This window comes from Arvicanthis niloticus, chromosome X (assembly GCF_011762505.2).
Source record: "Arvicanthis niloticus isolate mArvNil1 chromosome X, mArvNil1.pat.X, whole genome shotgun sequence".
Lineage (NCBI taxonomy): Eukaryota > Metazoa > Chordata > Mammalia > Rodentia > Muridae > Arvicanthis > Arvicanthis niloticus.
This window is the reverse complement of record NC_047679.1, coordinates 129,229,538-129,244,062: the sequence shown is the minus strand read 5'-3', so window position 1 is coordinate 129,244,062 and position 14,525 is coordinate 129,229,538. Positions and strand designations below refer to the sequence as shown.

General features: G+C 41.7%; 1 protein-coding gene across 1 annotated transcript; it reads left to right on the top strand.

Annotated features, from left to right (window-relative positions):
• Window positions 1–2,198: 2,198 nt before the first annotated feature.
• On the top strand, window positions 2,199–11,595 carry LOC143435600 (synaptonemal complex protein 3-like). The gene is made up of 5 exons (XM_076919009.1): window positions 2,199–2,251; window positions 8,259–8,358; window positions 9,789–9,887; window positions 11,120–11,224; window positions 11,320–11,595. The coding sequence occupies exons 1-5, from the start codon at window positions 2,199–2,201 to the stop codon at window positions 11,392–11,394; spliced, it is 432 nt and encodes a 143-aa protein (XP_076775124.1). The 3' UTR covers window positions 11,395–11,595.
• The last annotated feature ends 2,930 nt before the right edge of the window (window positions 11,596–14,525 follow it).

The window sequence follows — 14,525 nt, the reverse complement described above, 5'->3', positions numbered from 1 at the left end:
ACTAGTCTCCTGCCACCTACCTTGGCCCGGAGACCCACAACCCAAGAGCTCTGCCCCCAAGGAACCTCAGACTAGGATCTCCCCACGTCCAGAGCAGAGTTCTGCGACTTCTCATAGCCTGGCGTCCGCCTGGCGCCCATGGAGTGAACTCAGTCAAATTCCCTTGCTTCTGCCTCCCTGAGCCATGACAGACACACACAGGATCCACAACTCAGCCCAACAGGACTCAAGCCCACGCACAAACTAGAGCCCCACAGAAGTCTGAGAAGGGACATATGTCATTAAATCGGGCTAAATTTGAAGCTTTGTCTATTAAGTGGAGTAAAAGGCTAGAGCAGAGGCATGACCAGCCCAGTTGAGTGTGGCAGTGTGTCACAGCATGCAAAGAGCTCATCTACAAAGATTTGAAAGTATACTGGTTATACAAACTAAACAATAATATAATACTATAAAATTAATGTTTACTTAATTTTATGTGTATGTGTGTTTTGCTTGCATGTATACATACATACCATGTACATGGCAGATGCAGCGGTCAGAAGAATGTGGTAGACCTCCTAGAAGTTATAGATGATTATGAACCGCCATGTTGGTGCTAGAAGCTGAATCTGGGCCCTCTGCAAAAACAACTGCTCTAACTACTGGACCATCTCTTTAACCCCTATTATATGATTTTCAAGTTAACTAAGCACATTAAATTGAATTAAACTAAACCTGTGAGACAAAAATAAACTTTTCTTTCCATAAGTTGTTTTGGGTATTTAATGCAACAACCAAAAAGTGGCCAAGATACGTCATAAGAGCTGAATGGAAGCTGTGGTGCAAGGAGTCCATTTCTAGGCATTTTATATCTTATATATTTTCTGATAGGCTCCATTCCATTGAACTGTATGTCAGGATCTAGGGTGTCACTGGGCAGCCATTTTGATTGATTATCTAAGGGATATTGGGGCTTGATTCAAGTGCAAAGGTAGATACATTTGGAGGCCCTTAAAGTTGGATGCTAGGTATAAAAACCAGAGGTTCTTCGGGAGGCCTCCCAAAGTAGGGCCTGAAGATACAGATGATAACATGGTTCCCATAGGTGAGGTAGAGGAAGACATCTAAGGCCTGAAGTCCAAGGCATTCCAAGAACTTAGGGAGGACTGAATGAATAAGACACAGGTTGGTCATCACCTTACAAATTGAGGGCTAGGGCTAAAAGCCTGAGGAGACATGGCCACCTGGTACCAGGACTTTCAAGGAAGCCAAAAAGGCAAAAATTATGCTCAAAAATGAAACCTTATCAAAGGGAAATGGTCAGAGATGAATACCTCCACCAGAGACCCAGAGAAGCATTTATGCTGACTGAGAAAGATCACTCACCAATTGCCACTGAGTCCATGGTGGGCCAGAAGGTGGATCTCTTGTGGGTAGAGCAGGAAGGTTAGATCCTGATCACTGGTAGGCAGGAAGCTAGAGCATGTCAAGCAGGAACCAGGAGAGCCTACCAAGTCATGAGCACCAATGTTAGGATTTATGTAGCAGAGTGCCTTGGTAAATTGGAGCCAAGGCATGCAGCAACAGAAATCAAACAATGCAACATATTTCACAGAAGAGATTTGTTGGGGTGGCATTAAAGGTTATCTCTCAGTAGGAATATCAAAGACAGACAAACAGAGCAAGAGAACAAGAGGGCAATCTGTGATGATGTGGATCTTTTAAAGGATACAAGTATTGACAGTGGAATTGTGCCACACCTGGCATCAGACACTGATGAATTTCGTTTAAACAAATGAGGAAATTTGTGTGTAGATAGCCCCAGAGACAGTAGGCTTCTTTCCATCCCAGTGGTAGGTGAGATACAGAAGAACCCATCTGTAGGAAGCCACTGTTAGCAGTGGTTATACATTTGCATTTCCAAGATGGCGCTGGCCTCGTGTTTTCCCAGCAGTAAACAATTAACTGCGCAGATGCAAAGGCAGAGAGCCCGCCAAAGTCACTGCCAATCCCGAGGCGTAATATTGGGTGGTGAGCGAACAGCCAATCAGAAGTGAATATGTCACTCTAGGGTGTATTTTAAGCTAGGCCCCTTCCGCGTCTCAGCCCTTCCGCTTCTTCCCGCGTCCTTCCGAGTTTTCCACGTGTGTGTCACAGAGTAAAGCCTCGTTTTGCAGTAACTACCTGAATACTGTCTCTCGTGTTTTTCGTCCACGGGCATGAGGCGACACGGGAGGCGCGCGTTAGACCCAACAAGCAAGCCTCATGACTGGTGAGAATGCAATCCATGTGTGGTGAAGAACAAAATGTGTGTTGGTATCTTCCAGAGACTAACCTTGTGATTTAATCTTCTCACACATTTAAACATACTAAAATGTTGATAAGAGGTTTCTATATGACAATTATCACAACAAATCCTTAAGTATACCTACATATAAACTCCCTCACATGGTAGCAAAGCACCTGTGACCTTTACTATAAGAATGTGTTCTACCTTTTTTATTGGGGCAGACTCCTAGCTGGTCTGCTCCTGTGAAGACATCATATCCTGACTTATCCTTGAGAAAGCACTGTACTCAGAGCACTGGGTAAGAACCTTCCCCCAAAACCCTACACCCCAGAGCTGCAGCTGGGAGCCTGGGGCACTCAGGACCCATTACCTACCCAAACCCCACCTTCTGGAATACCACTCTCCTTCAGCCCTGTCTGCTTGTCCCATGTTGCTGAGGCCAACTCCTAGCTGGTCTGCTTCTGTGAAGACACCATATCCTGACCCATCCTGACCTATCCTGACCCATCCTGACCCATCCTGACCCATCCTGACCCATCCTGACCCATCCTGACCCATCCTGACCCATCCTGACCCATCCTGACCCATCCTGACCCATCCTGACCCATCCTGACCCATCCTGACCCATCCTGACCCATCCTAGAGGAGCCATTGCACTCAGAGCATTTGAGACAGCTGGACTCCCAGGAGCTCTAACATGCCCAGGACCATGGGATTTCAGAATCCCAGAGGCTGCCTGAGTCCTAGGAGCTCAGGATCACAGGATCACAGAGACAGCTGGACTCTGAGGAGTTCTGACACAAGCAAGATAACAAAAGAGACAGGCTCCAGTCAGAGACAGTGAGTACAGGTAGTGCTAAAGATAACCAGGTGATGAAAGGCAAGTACAAGAACATAAGCAACAGAAACCAAGGTTATCTGACATCATCAGAACCCAATTCTCCCAAAATAGCAAGTCCTGGACACCCCATCACACTGGAAAAGCAGGATTCAGAATTAAAATCACTTCTCATGATGATGATAGAGGACTTTAAAAAGGACATAAATAACTCCCTTAAAGAAACACAAGAGAACACAGGTAAACAGGTAGAAGCCCTGAAAGAGGAAATACAAAAATCCCTTAAAGAATTGCAAGAAAACACAACTAAACAGGTGAAGGAATTAAACAAAACCATCCAGGATCTAAAAATGAAAGTATAAACAATAAAGAAAGCTCGAAGAGAGACAACCCTGGAGATAGAAAACCTAGGAAAGAAATCAGGAGTCATAGACACAAGCATCACCAACAGAATACAAGAGATAGAAGAGAGAATCTCATGTGCAGAAGATACCATGGAAAACATTGAAACAACTGTCAAAGAAAATGCAAAATGCAAAAAGCTCCTAACCCAAAACATCCAGGAAATACAGGACACGATGAGAAGACCAAACCTAACAATAATAGGTATAGATGAGAGTGAAGATTCCCAACTTAAAGGGCCAGTAAATATCTTCAACAAAATTATAGAAGAAAACTTCCCTAACCTAAAGAAAGAGATGCCCACAAACATACAAGAAGCCTACAGAACTCCAAATAGACTAGACTAGAAAAGAAATACCTCCCATCATATAATAATCAAAACATCAAATGCACAAAACAAAGAAAATATTAAAAGCAGTAAGGGAAAAAGATCAAGTAACTTATAAAGGCAGACCTATAAGAATTACATCAGACTTTTCACCAGAGACTATAAAAGCCAGATGATCCTGGACTGATATCATACAGATTCTAAGAGAACACAAATGCCAGCCCAGGCTACTATACCCACCAAGACTCTCAATCACTATAGATGGAGAAAACAAGATATTCCATGACAAAAACTAATTTACAAAATAACTTTCAACAAATCCAGCCCTACAAAAGATAATAGATGGAAAACTCCAACACAAGGAAGGAAACTACAACCTAGAAAAAGCAAGAAAGTAATCTTCCAACAAACCTCAAAGAAGATCACTACACAAACATAACTCCATCTCTAATAACAAAAATAACAGGAAGCAACAATCATTGTCAGGAGCCATAATGGGACAAGCTAATAATGAGCAGATGATCATCCTGAAATGCTTGCCTCGGATTATTATATAATCTGCAATTATTATATAATCTGTGCCCCATTAGCAAGGCTGTGGTGGACCTATTTTAGGAAAGATTTCTGCTATTAATATGCTTCTCCTATTATTATCATTATTAAACATATGTAACAATCACTAAGCAATAGCACACCACTTTGGATCAGATCTCTGCAGATCCACAAAGATGTACTGTCTTGTAGTGATACTATATAGACAAATAGATGACTTCTTAAAATGATGATCCTATAAGAATTCCTAAAATTATATTAATGATTATTAAGCTCTTTTATAACGGGACTGCTATTAGATCCCTCAGGCATAGTCAAAACTGCAATGAGAACTCTGCCAGTCTCCAGAATGTTATCAGTTAATTGCCCCAAGAGAGATAGTAATCAGACTTTCTCCTGCTCAGAGCACATTCCAAGAGGTCGTAAAACAATTAACCAAGGTCACTGAAAGGAAATTCACAATTTATTATAGGTACCAGGATAGAAGAAAAAATATTGCCTGGGTTTATCTATACAAAACTTCACTAATTTCTTAAGTTATAGATTCAAACTTTCAGAGAACCTGTGGAGCTAGACATGTGATGAATGTCTAGCTAGATAATTACTCCTAATGGATATGCATGTAAACATTCTCTGTTGTAAACTTCTATTTCAATTTATGATTTGAATTTCAGTGTGAACTTGTGATGAACTTTGTAACATGTGACCATGTACTCTGAAAGATGTATAAGTTTAGAGGACAAAGAGATGAGAGTTAGTTAGAATAGTCAGTTAGAATAGTTAGGGAGTTAGAATAGATACAGAAATAGAGATAGAATAGAATTTTTCCCTTTTCCAAATAAAATAGAAGTTTTCCTTTTTCCCCACTTAGGACCTTTCTGCTTTTCCCCTTAGAAAGCTTTCATAGGAAACTTTTTACACTGAGTAATAAACTCTATATAATAACTTTTCTTAAGTGTCTTTTCTCCTCAGACTAGCAGACTTAAGTTAGAGCCCAGCAGTTCCTGCTGAGATAGAACAAAGATCACATTGCCTAATCCTCTGCTGTTAGGCTACAGGTGTTAATCACCTAAGCCTGCAGTCTTTTACCCTCAGAAGAAGTTTTTAGGATAGTACAAGGCTATTTTCCTAATCCTCTGCTGTCTTTGAGCTGAGGTGCTAGTGCAAGAGGCTGCAGTCTCTGGTCAGAGTATAGCAGAGGGGAGGCCAACTACAGTAGCATAACCCTAGGTCTTAGCCCTTGCTGACACTCTTTCACTCCCATCCTCCTCCAGGAGCTGCTTCAAGAACTAGATGAGGAGAAGAAAGAAGAGGCTGCTTCTCCCCTCTCACCCATGCTGGGGCTGGAATCCCCGGAAATCATATTTCCTTAATATCTCTTAACATCAATGGACTCAATTCACCAATAAAAAGACATAGACTAACAGACTGGATATGCAAACAGGACCCAGAATTATGCTGCATACAGGAAACATACCTCAGTGACAAAGACAGACACTACCTCAGAGTAAAAGGATAGAAAACAAATTTTCCAAGCAAATGGTCACAAGAAACAAGCTGGAGTAGCCATTCTAATATCAAATAAAATCAACTTTCAACCAAAACTTATCAAAAAAGATAAGGAAGGGCACTTCATATTTGTCAAAGAAAAAAAATCTACCAAGATGAACTCTTAATTCTGAATATCTATGCTCCAAATGCAAGGGTACCCACATACATAAAAGAAATTTTACTAAAGTTCAAAGCACAAATTGCACCTCACACAATAATAGTGGGGGACGTCAACACCCCACTCTCAGGATGGACAGATCATGGAAACAGAAACTAAACAGAGACACAATGAAATTAACAGAAGTTATGAACCAAATGGATTTAATGGGTATCTATAGAACATTTCATTCTAAAACAAAAGAATATACCTTTTTCTCAGCACCTCATGACACCTTCTCTAAAATAGACCATATAATTGGTCACAAAACAGTCCTCAATGAATTCAAAAAGATTGATATAATCCCTTGCACCCTATCAGATCACCATAATCTAAGGCTGGTCTTCAATAATAACAAAAACAATGGAAAGCCCACACAGATGTGGACATTGAACAATGCTCTACTCAATGATAACTTGGTCAAGGAAGAAATAAAGGAAGAAATTAAAGACGTTTTAGCATTTAATGAAAATGAAGGCTTGTCATACCAAAACTTATGGGACACAATGAAAGCAGTGCTAAGAGCAAAACTCATAGTTCTAAGTGCCAACAAAAAGAAACTGGAGCCGGGCAGTGGTGGAGCATGCCTTTAATCCCAGCACTTGGAAGGCAGAGGCAGACAGATTTCTGAGTTTGAGGCCAGCCTGGTCTACAGAGTGAGTTCCAGGACAGCCCAGGCTATATAGAGAAACCCTGTCTGAAAAGAAAGAAAGGAAGAAAGAAAGAAAGAAAGAAAGAAAGAAAGAAAGAAAGAAAGAAAGAAAGAAAGAAAGAAAGAAAGAAACTGGAGAGAGCATACTCGAGCAACTTGACAGCACATCTGATAGCTCCAGAACAAAAAGAAACAAATACACCCAAGAGAAGTAAACAGCAGGAAATAATCAAACTTAGGGCTGAAATCAACCGAGTAGTAACAAAGAGAATTATATAAAGAATCAACAAAACCAGGAGCTGGTTCTTTGAGAAAATCAACAAGATAGATAAACCCTTAGCCAGACTAACCAAAGGGCACAGAGACAGTATTCAAATTAATAAAAATCAGAGCTGAAAGGGAGACATAACAACAGAAACTGAGGAAATACATAAAATCATCAGATCCTACTACAAAAGTCTATACTCAACAAAACTGGAAAATCTGGATGAAATGGACAATTTTTGAGACAGATACCAGGAACCAAAGTTAAATTAGGAGCAGATAAACTATCTAAACAGTTCCATAACCCCTAAAGAAATAGAAGCAGTCATTAAAAGTCTCCCCACCAAAAAAGCCCAGAATCAGATGGTTTTAGTGCAGAATCTATCAAACCTTCAAAGAAGACCTAATAACAATTCTCTTCTAACTATTTCACAGAATAGAAACCACAATTACGCTCATTCCTAAACAAATTCCTACACAATTGAAGCCACAATTACGCTCATTCCTAAACCAGACAAAAACACAACAAAGAAAGAGAACTTCAGACCAGTCTCCTTTATGAATATCAATGCAAAAATACTCAATAAAATTCTCGCAAACCATATCCAAGAACACATCAAAACAATCATCCATCATGTTCAAGTAGGCTTTATCCCAGGAATACAGGGATGGTTCAACAGAAATCCATCAATGTAATCCACTAAAACAAACCCAAAGAAAAAAAACCCACATGATCATCTCACTAGGTGCTGAGGAAGCATTTGACAAAAGTCAACATCTCTTCATGGTAAAAGTCTTGAAAAGTTCAGGAATTCAAGACCCCTACCTAAACATAGTAAAAGCAATATACAGCAAACCAGTAGCCAATATCAAACTAAATGGAGAGAAACTTGAAGCAATCCCACTAAAATCAGGGACTAGACAAGGTTGCCCACTCTCTTCCTACCTATTCAATATAGTACTGGAAGTCCTAGCTGTTGTGGATAGCCCTTGCCTTGTATTTTTATGCTAATTCCAATTTTGGGGGGAGGGGCTGCAGAGGAGAGGTGAATCAGTACACAGGTGACTTCTTTTGAACCTTCTGCTCACTTTAATTTGTAAAAGAAAGGCTAGAGCCAGTGATTAGGCAGTAGAAGGGGAGTTGGAGAAAAAAGGTTTGAGGGAGGGAGGACAGAAGAGGAAGATGACAGGGGAGGAAGACAACCCAGTGTGACCATGCTGTGTAATCTGTACTGTGTTTTACAGGCAGGAGCTCAAGTCCTTGTACTGTGAAAGGTTTGAGTCCCTGCACCAGAAGTGGTTGGATGAAGTGGACAGCACAAGGGACCAAGAAGAACACCTCAGTGTGAGTGGTGCTCTCAGCTTGGAACAGATCCTCTGCTGTGTCAGTTTCCCTAGTGGCAGGGCTTCCTGCAGCAGGTCCGGAGGGAAGGGGCAGGACATGAGCTCAGGGAGACGACAAGGAGGGTGGTTGATGTGGTGAGGAGAGACTGGCCATCCTCCCTGGCTTGTTTCTTTTTCTGTGGAGAGGTGACAAGGGTAATGATCGGTACTGTCTGCAGAGTGCAGGAAAAGGTATGGGATGGTATGATGAGAGGGTACCCTTCAGGATCCACACAGTGCAGATGCCCAACAGCGGGAGGGCCCCCAAGTAGCCTTCTGACACAGTGATCAGGGATGCAGAGTGAGAGCAGTCCATGTGGCTGTGGCAGAGCAGGTGGAGACTTAGCTGTCAGTGGTTGGAGTTCAGACCCGCCCTGTCCCAGAGGAGAAGAGGGAAAGGTTTCCGTGCAGTGATGGATGGACCTGCGATGGCGCGACCGAGTCACCTTTAAGCTGGGGATGAGAATGTAAGGTTTGCGGGACAGGTACTGGATGGACTCGGTGCTGTCTCTGGGGACTCTTTCTTCCTGGTGGAGGATGGAGCTGCTCCCCCTGGAGATTCTGACTTCCAAATGTGGGGTAGCAGAGAGGGGACTACTGAGGGGGATGGAGACAGACTCCAGTCTGGCAGTGAGGAGCAGGGTCTCCAGAACCCACTGTTTGGGACACAGCCAGTGTCCTAAGGCTTACTCATTTTGAAAACTCAGGAAAATCGTTAACTTGTCTGCCTCAGTTTCCTAGAAGTAAAACCAGACTGGTGGAGAAACCCTACCTTCTAGACCTGTGTATTGAATGGTTTCAGCTATTGATATTTTTGTTGCTGTGGAATGCTCGACAGCAGGAGATGACATATTGTTGCTATTTTACACACACACACACATATCTGATATATGGTGCTGATATATGGTATGGTTCTCTGTCATATTTGGTTGATAATGTCATTCATGGGATGTCACAATGTGGGGAGTCACTGACTATTGAGGAAGGCTTAGGTGAAAAACTCCTTTGAAAAGTTGTGTTCTCTTGGAATCTAATCTATATGCCCATTGAGTTTGACAAAAAAACATATAATACTTTATGAAAACTGGACCCCAATAGAACTTAAGTGTTTAGTTTATTTTATTGAGGTGAGAGTCTACAGATGAGATGGATCTTAGGTTAATTTCAAAATGAGTGGTTATTTTATGGGAATATTTCCCAGATTCGACAGAATGTCTCACTCTGTGACCAGTCAGACATTGTCATGTTGTTTTTGATATTGAAGGTCATGTCTTCGACCTTCATCATGAATGATAGAACCCACAAAACAGTATGGGAAGCAATTGCTGGAAGCAGCTGTGTTGGATGTTCAATTTTATTGACTTTTTTTTTCATGGATTTCCTCTATTTCAGTTTATAACTTGGCAGCAAATGAAGATTTTACAGATGGCTATAGTGGATCATGGAACCAAGCTTGAAAATGCTAAAGATATGTGTGACACATTTTTGAAGGTCTGGTAGATTGCACTTGTGAACAGAACACATCCTTATGTCACACCCTGTGTCTATAAAAGCAGGAGACAGAATGGCCCTTTCTCAATTTGTGGGAAAAGTAATTAGCTTTGAACTTAGTGATCACATTCTCTTTGGAATATTTTCCCCACACATAGGAAAAAGACTAGGCTTTGTTTAGCCCGGGAAACTGCTGATCTTTAGTGGGAAAACATTTCTAGCATGGGAGCTGCTGACTGGAAATTTGCTCTTTGGATCTCCCTCTGCTCCTTCTCCCAAGCTTCTGCATTTCCCTAGACCTCAGCTCTGAGGAGTTGTGGTCCTGAAACAGGGCCTTTCCCTCTTCCATATTTCCCAGTGGCCTTCCTTCTTAATTCTCCCTCTTTCCTGTGTCCTCTGCAAACACCCCTCCAAACTCCAAAAGCTCCACTGGCTGCTTCTGTCCTGTCTTCCCTCCTCGTGCAACAGCTTCCCTCGAAGTGACTCCTGTTCCCTGTCCATGCTTTGCTTCTGCTCTTGGCCCAGATAGATCCATGTGCCTTGTCTTCCCTATGGAAATCCTGTGTTTTCACCACTGGAAGTCACCATGTGTGTCCTCTTCAGTCACATAGGCAGCAGCCTCCCCTGCCACACCGATTTTCAGCCGCTGTAGGTGTCTTATGGCCTTAAGTTCCTCTGGGCCCTGGGAATAGGGCAGAGACTGGACAGGCATTTTCCGGTTTATGGACAGGTGGTGACACAGTTCTTTCTCCTCTGTATCCACCACTGAAGTGCTCCTTGAGAGATGACCAGAGGGGATCAAGTCCTCACTTCAGCTTTTCTTAGCTTAAAAGGGCATGTGATTGCATGCTCTGTCTTCTCTGTGAAAATTGCATTCCATGGACACAGTGAATGAATGGCTCCATCCCCTGGGAAACCTTGGGGGTCTCCAGCACATGCCTGTGCCTCTTTTTCCATGTCTGCTCTGTGTGGCCTTTACCTGCTCATCTGTCCATTTTCCGAGATAAATGCCTTAGGTGTTCTCTTCTCACAATGATACTGAGCTCAAATATGGCACTGCAACTTTTTGTGGAGAGTGTTCATATAGATGCACAAGAAGTAGTCACTGTTCTTACTTTGATTCCTAACAAGGATCCTTTGGATATGCAAAGTCGGTACTTTTTAAATTAAATGAGGTGAGGTGTCAAGTCAGGGCTTCAGGCTCAAGTAGCTTCTTTTGTTGTTTGTTTCAGAAACCCAACGACTTGAGTAAACATCGCAAAACTTTTATTGGTGGTCAGCAAACTAGTGTGGAGAAGGAAATCTCCAAGGTGCAGGACAGAGTTATCATGGAAACTGTAAGTCGAGTGTCTGTAACCCTTTGCACCTTGGGCTGGCTTCCTATTAGCAGAGATGTAATGCAGACCCTCTAAATCTCCATTTTTTCAAACAGCAAGTGCAAGATGTATCCGTTGTTGAAACATACCTTCAGTCCCTGATCCTTGACCGCTCTGAAGAAACCATCTGAAGCTCTCACACAGGATGCACTGGGAAAGGAGGTTAGCCACACTAAGAAGACATTAGTGGTAGTCAGTGCAGCTTCTTTCTCCTTACCTTGTTACAATTGAGACTGAGACTCTGTCAACCATTAAGTGAACCCCCAACAGTTCTGTGGGTAGCAACAGTTAAGTGTGGAACGTCCAGGCCCATGACAGCAAGGGAGATAGATACATTCTGCCCAGTAGTGGCAGTTACATTTGGAAGCAAATGTCATTTGATTTTGTGGTTGGTTCTCTGTCACTTCCCCAAAGTGAATGTTACCTTACTTATTTTAGGAAGAAGTGAATAAAGATGGAACCCGTTTTGTTGTACATGCTTTCATTTATTCATGAGGTCACAGAGCCAGTTCCATTGCGATTGGAAAATCAACCCAACATGCCACTGAGACTTGCTGAACACAGTCATGTTTGTGTGCTCAGATGTGTTAAACTGTTAACACGATTCCCACAGCAGAGCCAGATCCTAATGTGTTGGGTCTGCGCTAGTTGTGGGGCTGCAGCATTTCCCAAAGACACCCAGACTCTTTTCAAAGCTGTCTTCAACACTGGTTGGGAGATACCTGCCCTTACCTTTGGTTGAAAGCATTTTATCAACAATCTGTGTAAGCATTTGTGGTTCCAGTGTTTTCGATGGGTATTTACAAAAGCATTTTCTAGGGTTCTCCTTAGAGAGTTTAATATTCATCAAGTCCTTCTACCTCTGTGTGTGTGTTTGTCTAACTCCGGAGTCAAATCTCTTACCCTTGTCCTGTGCTGTAATTATTAAAATGAATGCTTAGAATCTGTGTTTAGTACATTTTAGATTTTGTTTATTTATTTATTTATTTATTTATTTATATTTTATTTACATTTCAGATGCCATCCCCTTTCCCCATTTCCCCACCCTAGAAAACCCCTATCCCATGCCCCCTTTTCCTTTTTGCTTTTATACATTTTTTTTAAAAATGTTAATCAAAGGCTTTATAAGTCTGGTAATGCTCAATCAGAAGTGTAACCCAATACCCAACGTAGATATATCAACTATCTTTCACTGGTGGAGACACGTGAACATCTGCCTCCCTGTCTACCCCCTCTTTCACTCTCTTTGTCTCTCTCTCAGCACCTAGCTTCACCCTTCCTGTTAAAATAAAACTTTTCTCTCAAAATGCAATTAGAGCATAGTTATTCCTAATTGTACCAGTGTGGTACAAGATAGTCCTAATACCCAGTCCATCATTTTGTTGACTAATCAGAACCTCTGTCATCTGTCCTAACTAAAGCACTTAGTTTTGAACCTGGCTTTTTTTCTTGGCTTTAGAATGAATGTCAGTTGAAAACCATCCACTCAGATCTTTTCTCTCAGAGTAAATAGCCAGGATTGGCTATGAGACTATAGGTCTTCAACCTTGTCAGAAATCCAGAATGACTGAATTAACTGAAATTATGGGAAGCACTAAGCATAGCTTCTAAAACTTAGCCTATCGAACGTTGGAGCATCAAATCTTCAGACTGCTGGCCCAGGATCATCTGACAGACCTTAGTGATGCAGAATTATTAAGGGCTGATTATTCTGTCTAGGCAGATATAATCAGTCGACTATTCTGCAAGTGTGTCCTTTTCTGGACAGTAATTTGTCTGTAGATGGAGAGAGGCAATTCTTGCCTAGTGTCTGTCACCGCACAACTGGAGTGACTCCAAGGATGCTCAATTTCTTCTTAGAATTCAATACAGGAAGCTGTCAGGAGCAGACAGGTCTCTAAGCAAAATGGACATTAATATAGAAATATTTGTAACGTCAATTCTATGGACTTCTGATGTTTTGAAAACAACTATCCATGTAAGGTAACCCGGACTGTTGTCTGTTCACTCCTCTCAGCTATTTCTAAGTAAAATATGGAAAACACCCTAACAATAAACTCAAAGCCATGAATTTGCTATAGTCCCTTAACTCATAGGCTAACCGTCCCAAATCAGTTTAAAAAGTTAAAGAAGGACTGGGTCTAAGCCTTGTATTCCTAAATGTGTTATACAGGCACAATGCCTATGAGAGTATCAATATTCATCTCACTTTTATATCAATAAGAACCTCATACCAATGAAAACCTTAAATTTGAAATCAAAGTAAATTTTGTACCATTTAAGAAATTATAACTTCATCTTGATAATAACTATACATATTTCTACCAATAGGTTATGGCTATGCAATAAGTCCTAGCTAATCCTCCCTGTTCCAACAAAACCACTACTTTTCCCTAGAAAGACAGACCAATATTAACCACCTTAGTCCCCAAGCCCAGGGAATAGGGGCGCTGACTCTTCTTTAACTTCTTCAAGCTGATTATGGGCGTTGAGATATTAGAAGAGGGGTGGGGGGAAGAGTAAGTTGATAAGCCTCTGACGCTGTGTCTTCTCTGTATCCAGATGGAATTCCAGGACATCGGAGGTCTGGGCAGGTCTGCTCAGTATGCTTGATGAGTAGATACATCAAGGCTGTGTATTCTGCAATATACAATTCTCAGAACAAGTTTTAGTATCAAGAAAAAAAATTTTTTTCCTAGAGGGTTGACAGTTTTTGGGTTTGTTGTTGTTGTTGTTGTTTCCGAGACAGGGTTTCTCTGTGTAGCCCTGGCTGTCCTGGAACTCACTCTGCAGACCAGGCTGGCCTCGAACTCAGAAATCCACCTGCCTCTGCCTCCCAAATGCTGGGATTAAAGGGGTGTGCCACCACTGCCCAGAGACATTTTTTTAAAAGATGTTGGTTTTAGCAACTTTTCTTTTTTTTTCCCTTTTTAAAATTGGTTGTAATATTTACATTTCAAATTTTATCCCCTTATCCCATCCCCCCACCACCCAGGAACCCCTTATCCCATCCCCCCTCCTTGTGCTTCTATGAGGGTGTGATTTTCCAGTTTCTATGATGCTGTTTCCATTAACATAAATTGCCTTCTAAATTTCTAAATCCTTCCCTTTATGTTATTAAATCTCCTATTTTTTCTTTTTTTCTCCTTCCCCCCCCCTTTCATCTCTTTTTTAAAAAATTGGGTATTATATTTACCTTTCATATTTTATCCCCTTACCCCACTTCCTCCCACCACCCAGAAACCTCCTTCCCCATGCCCCC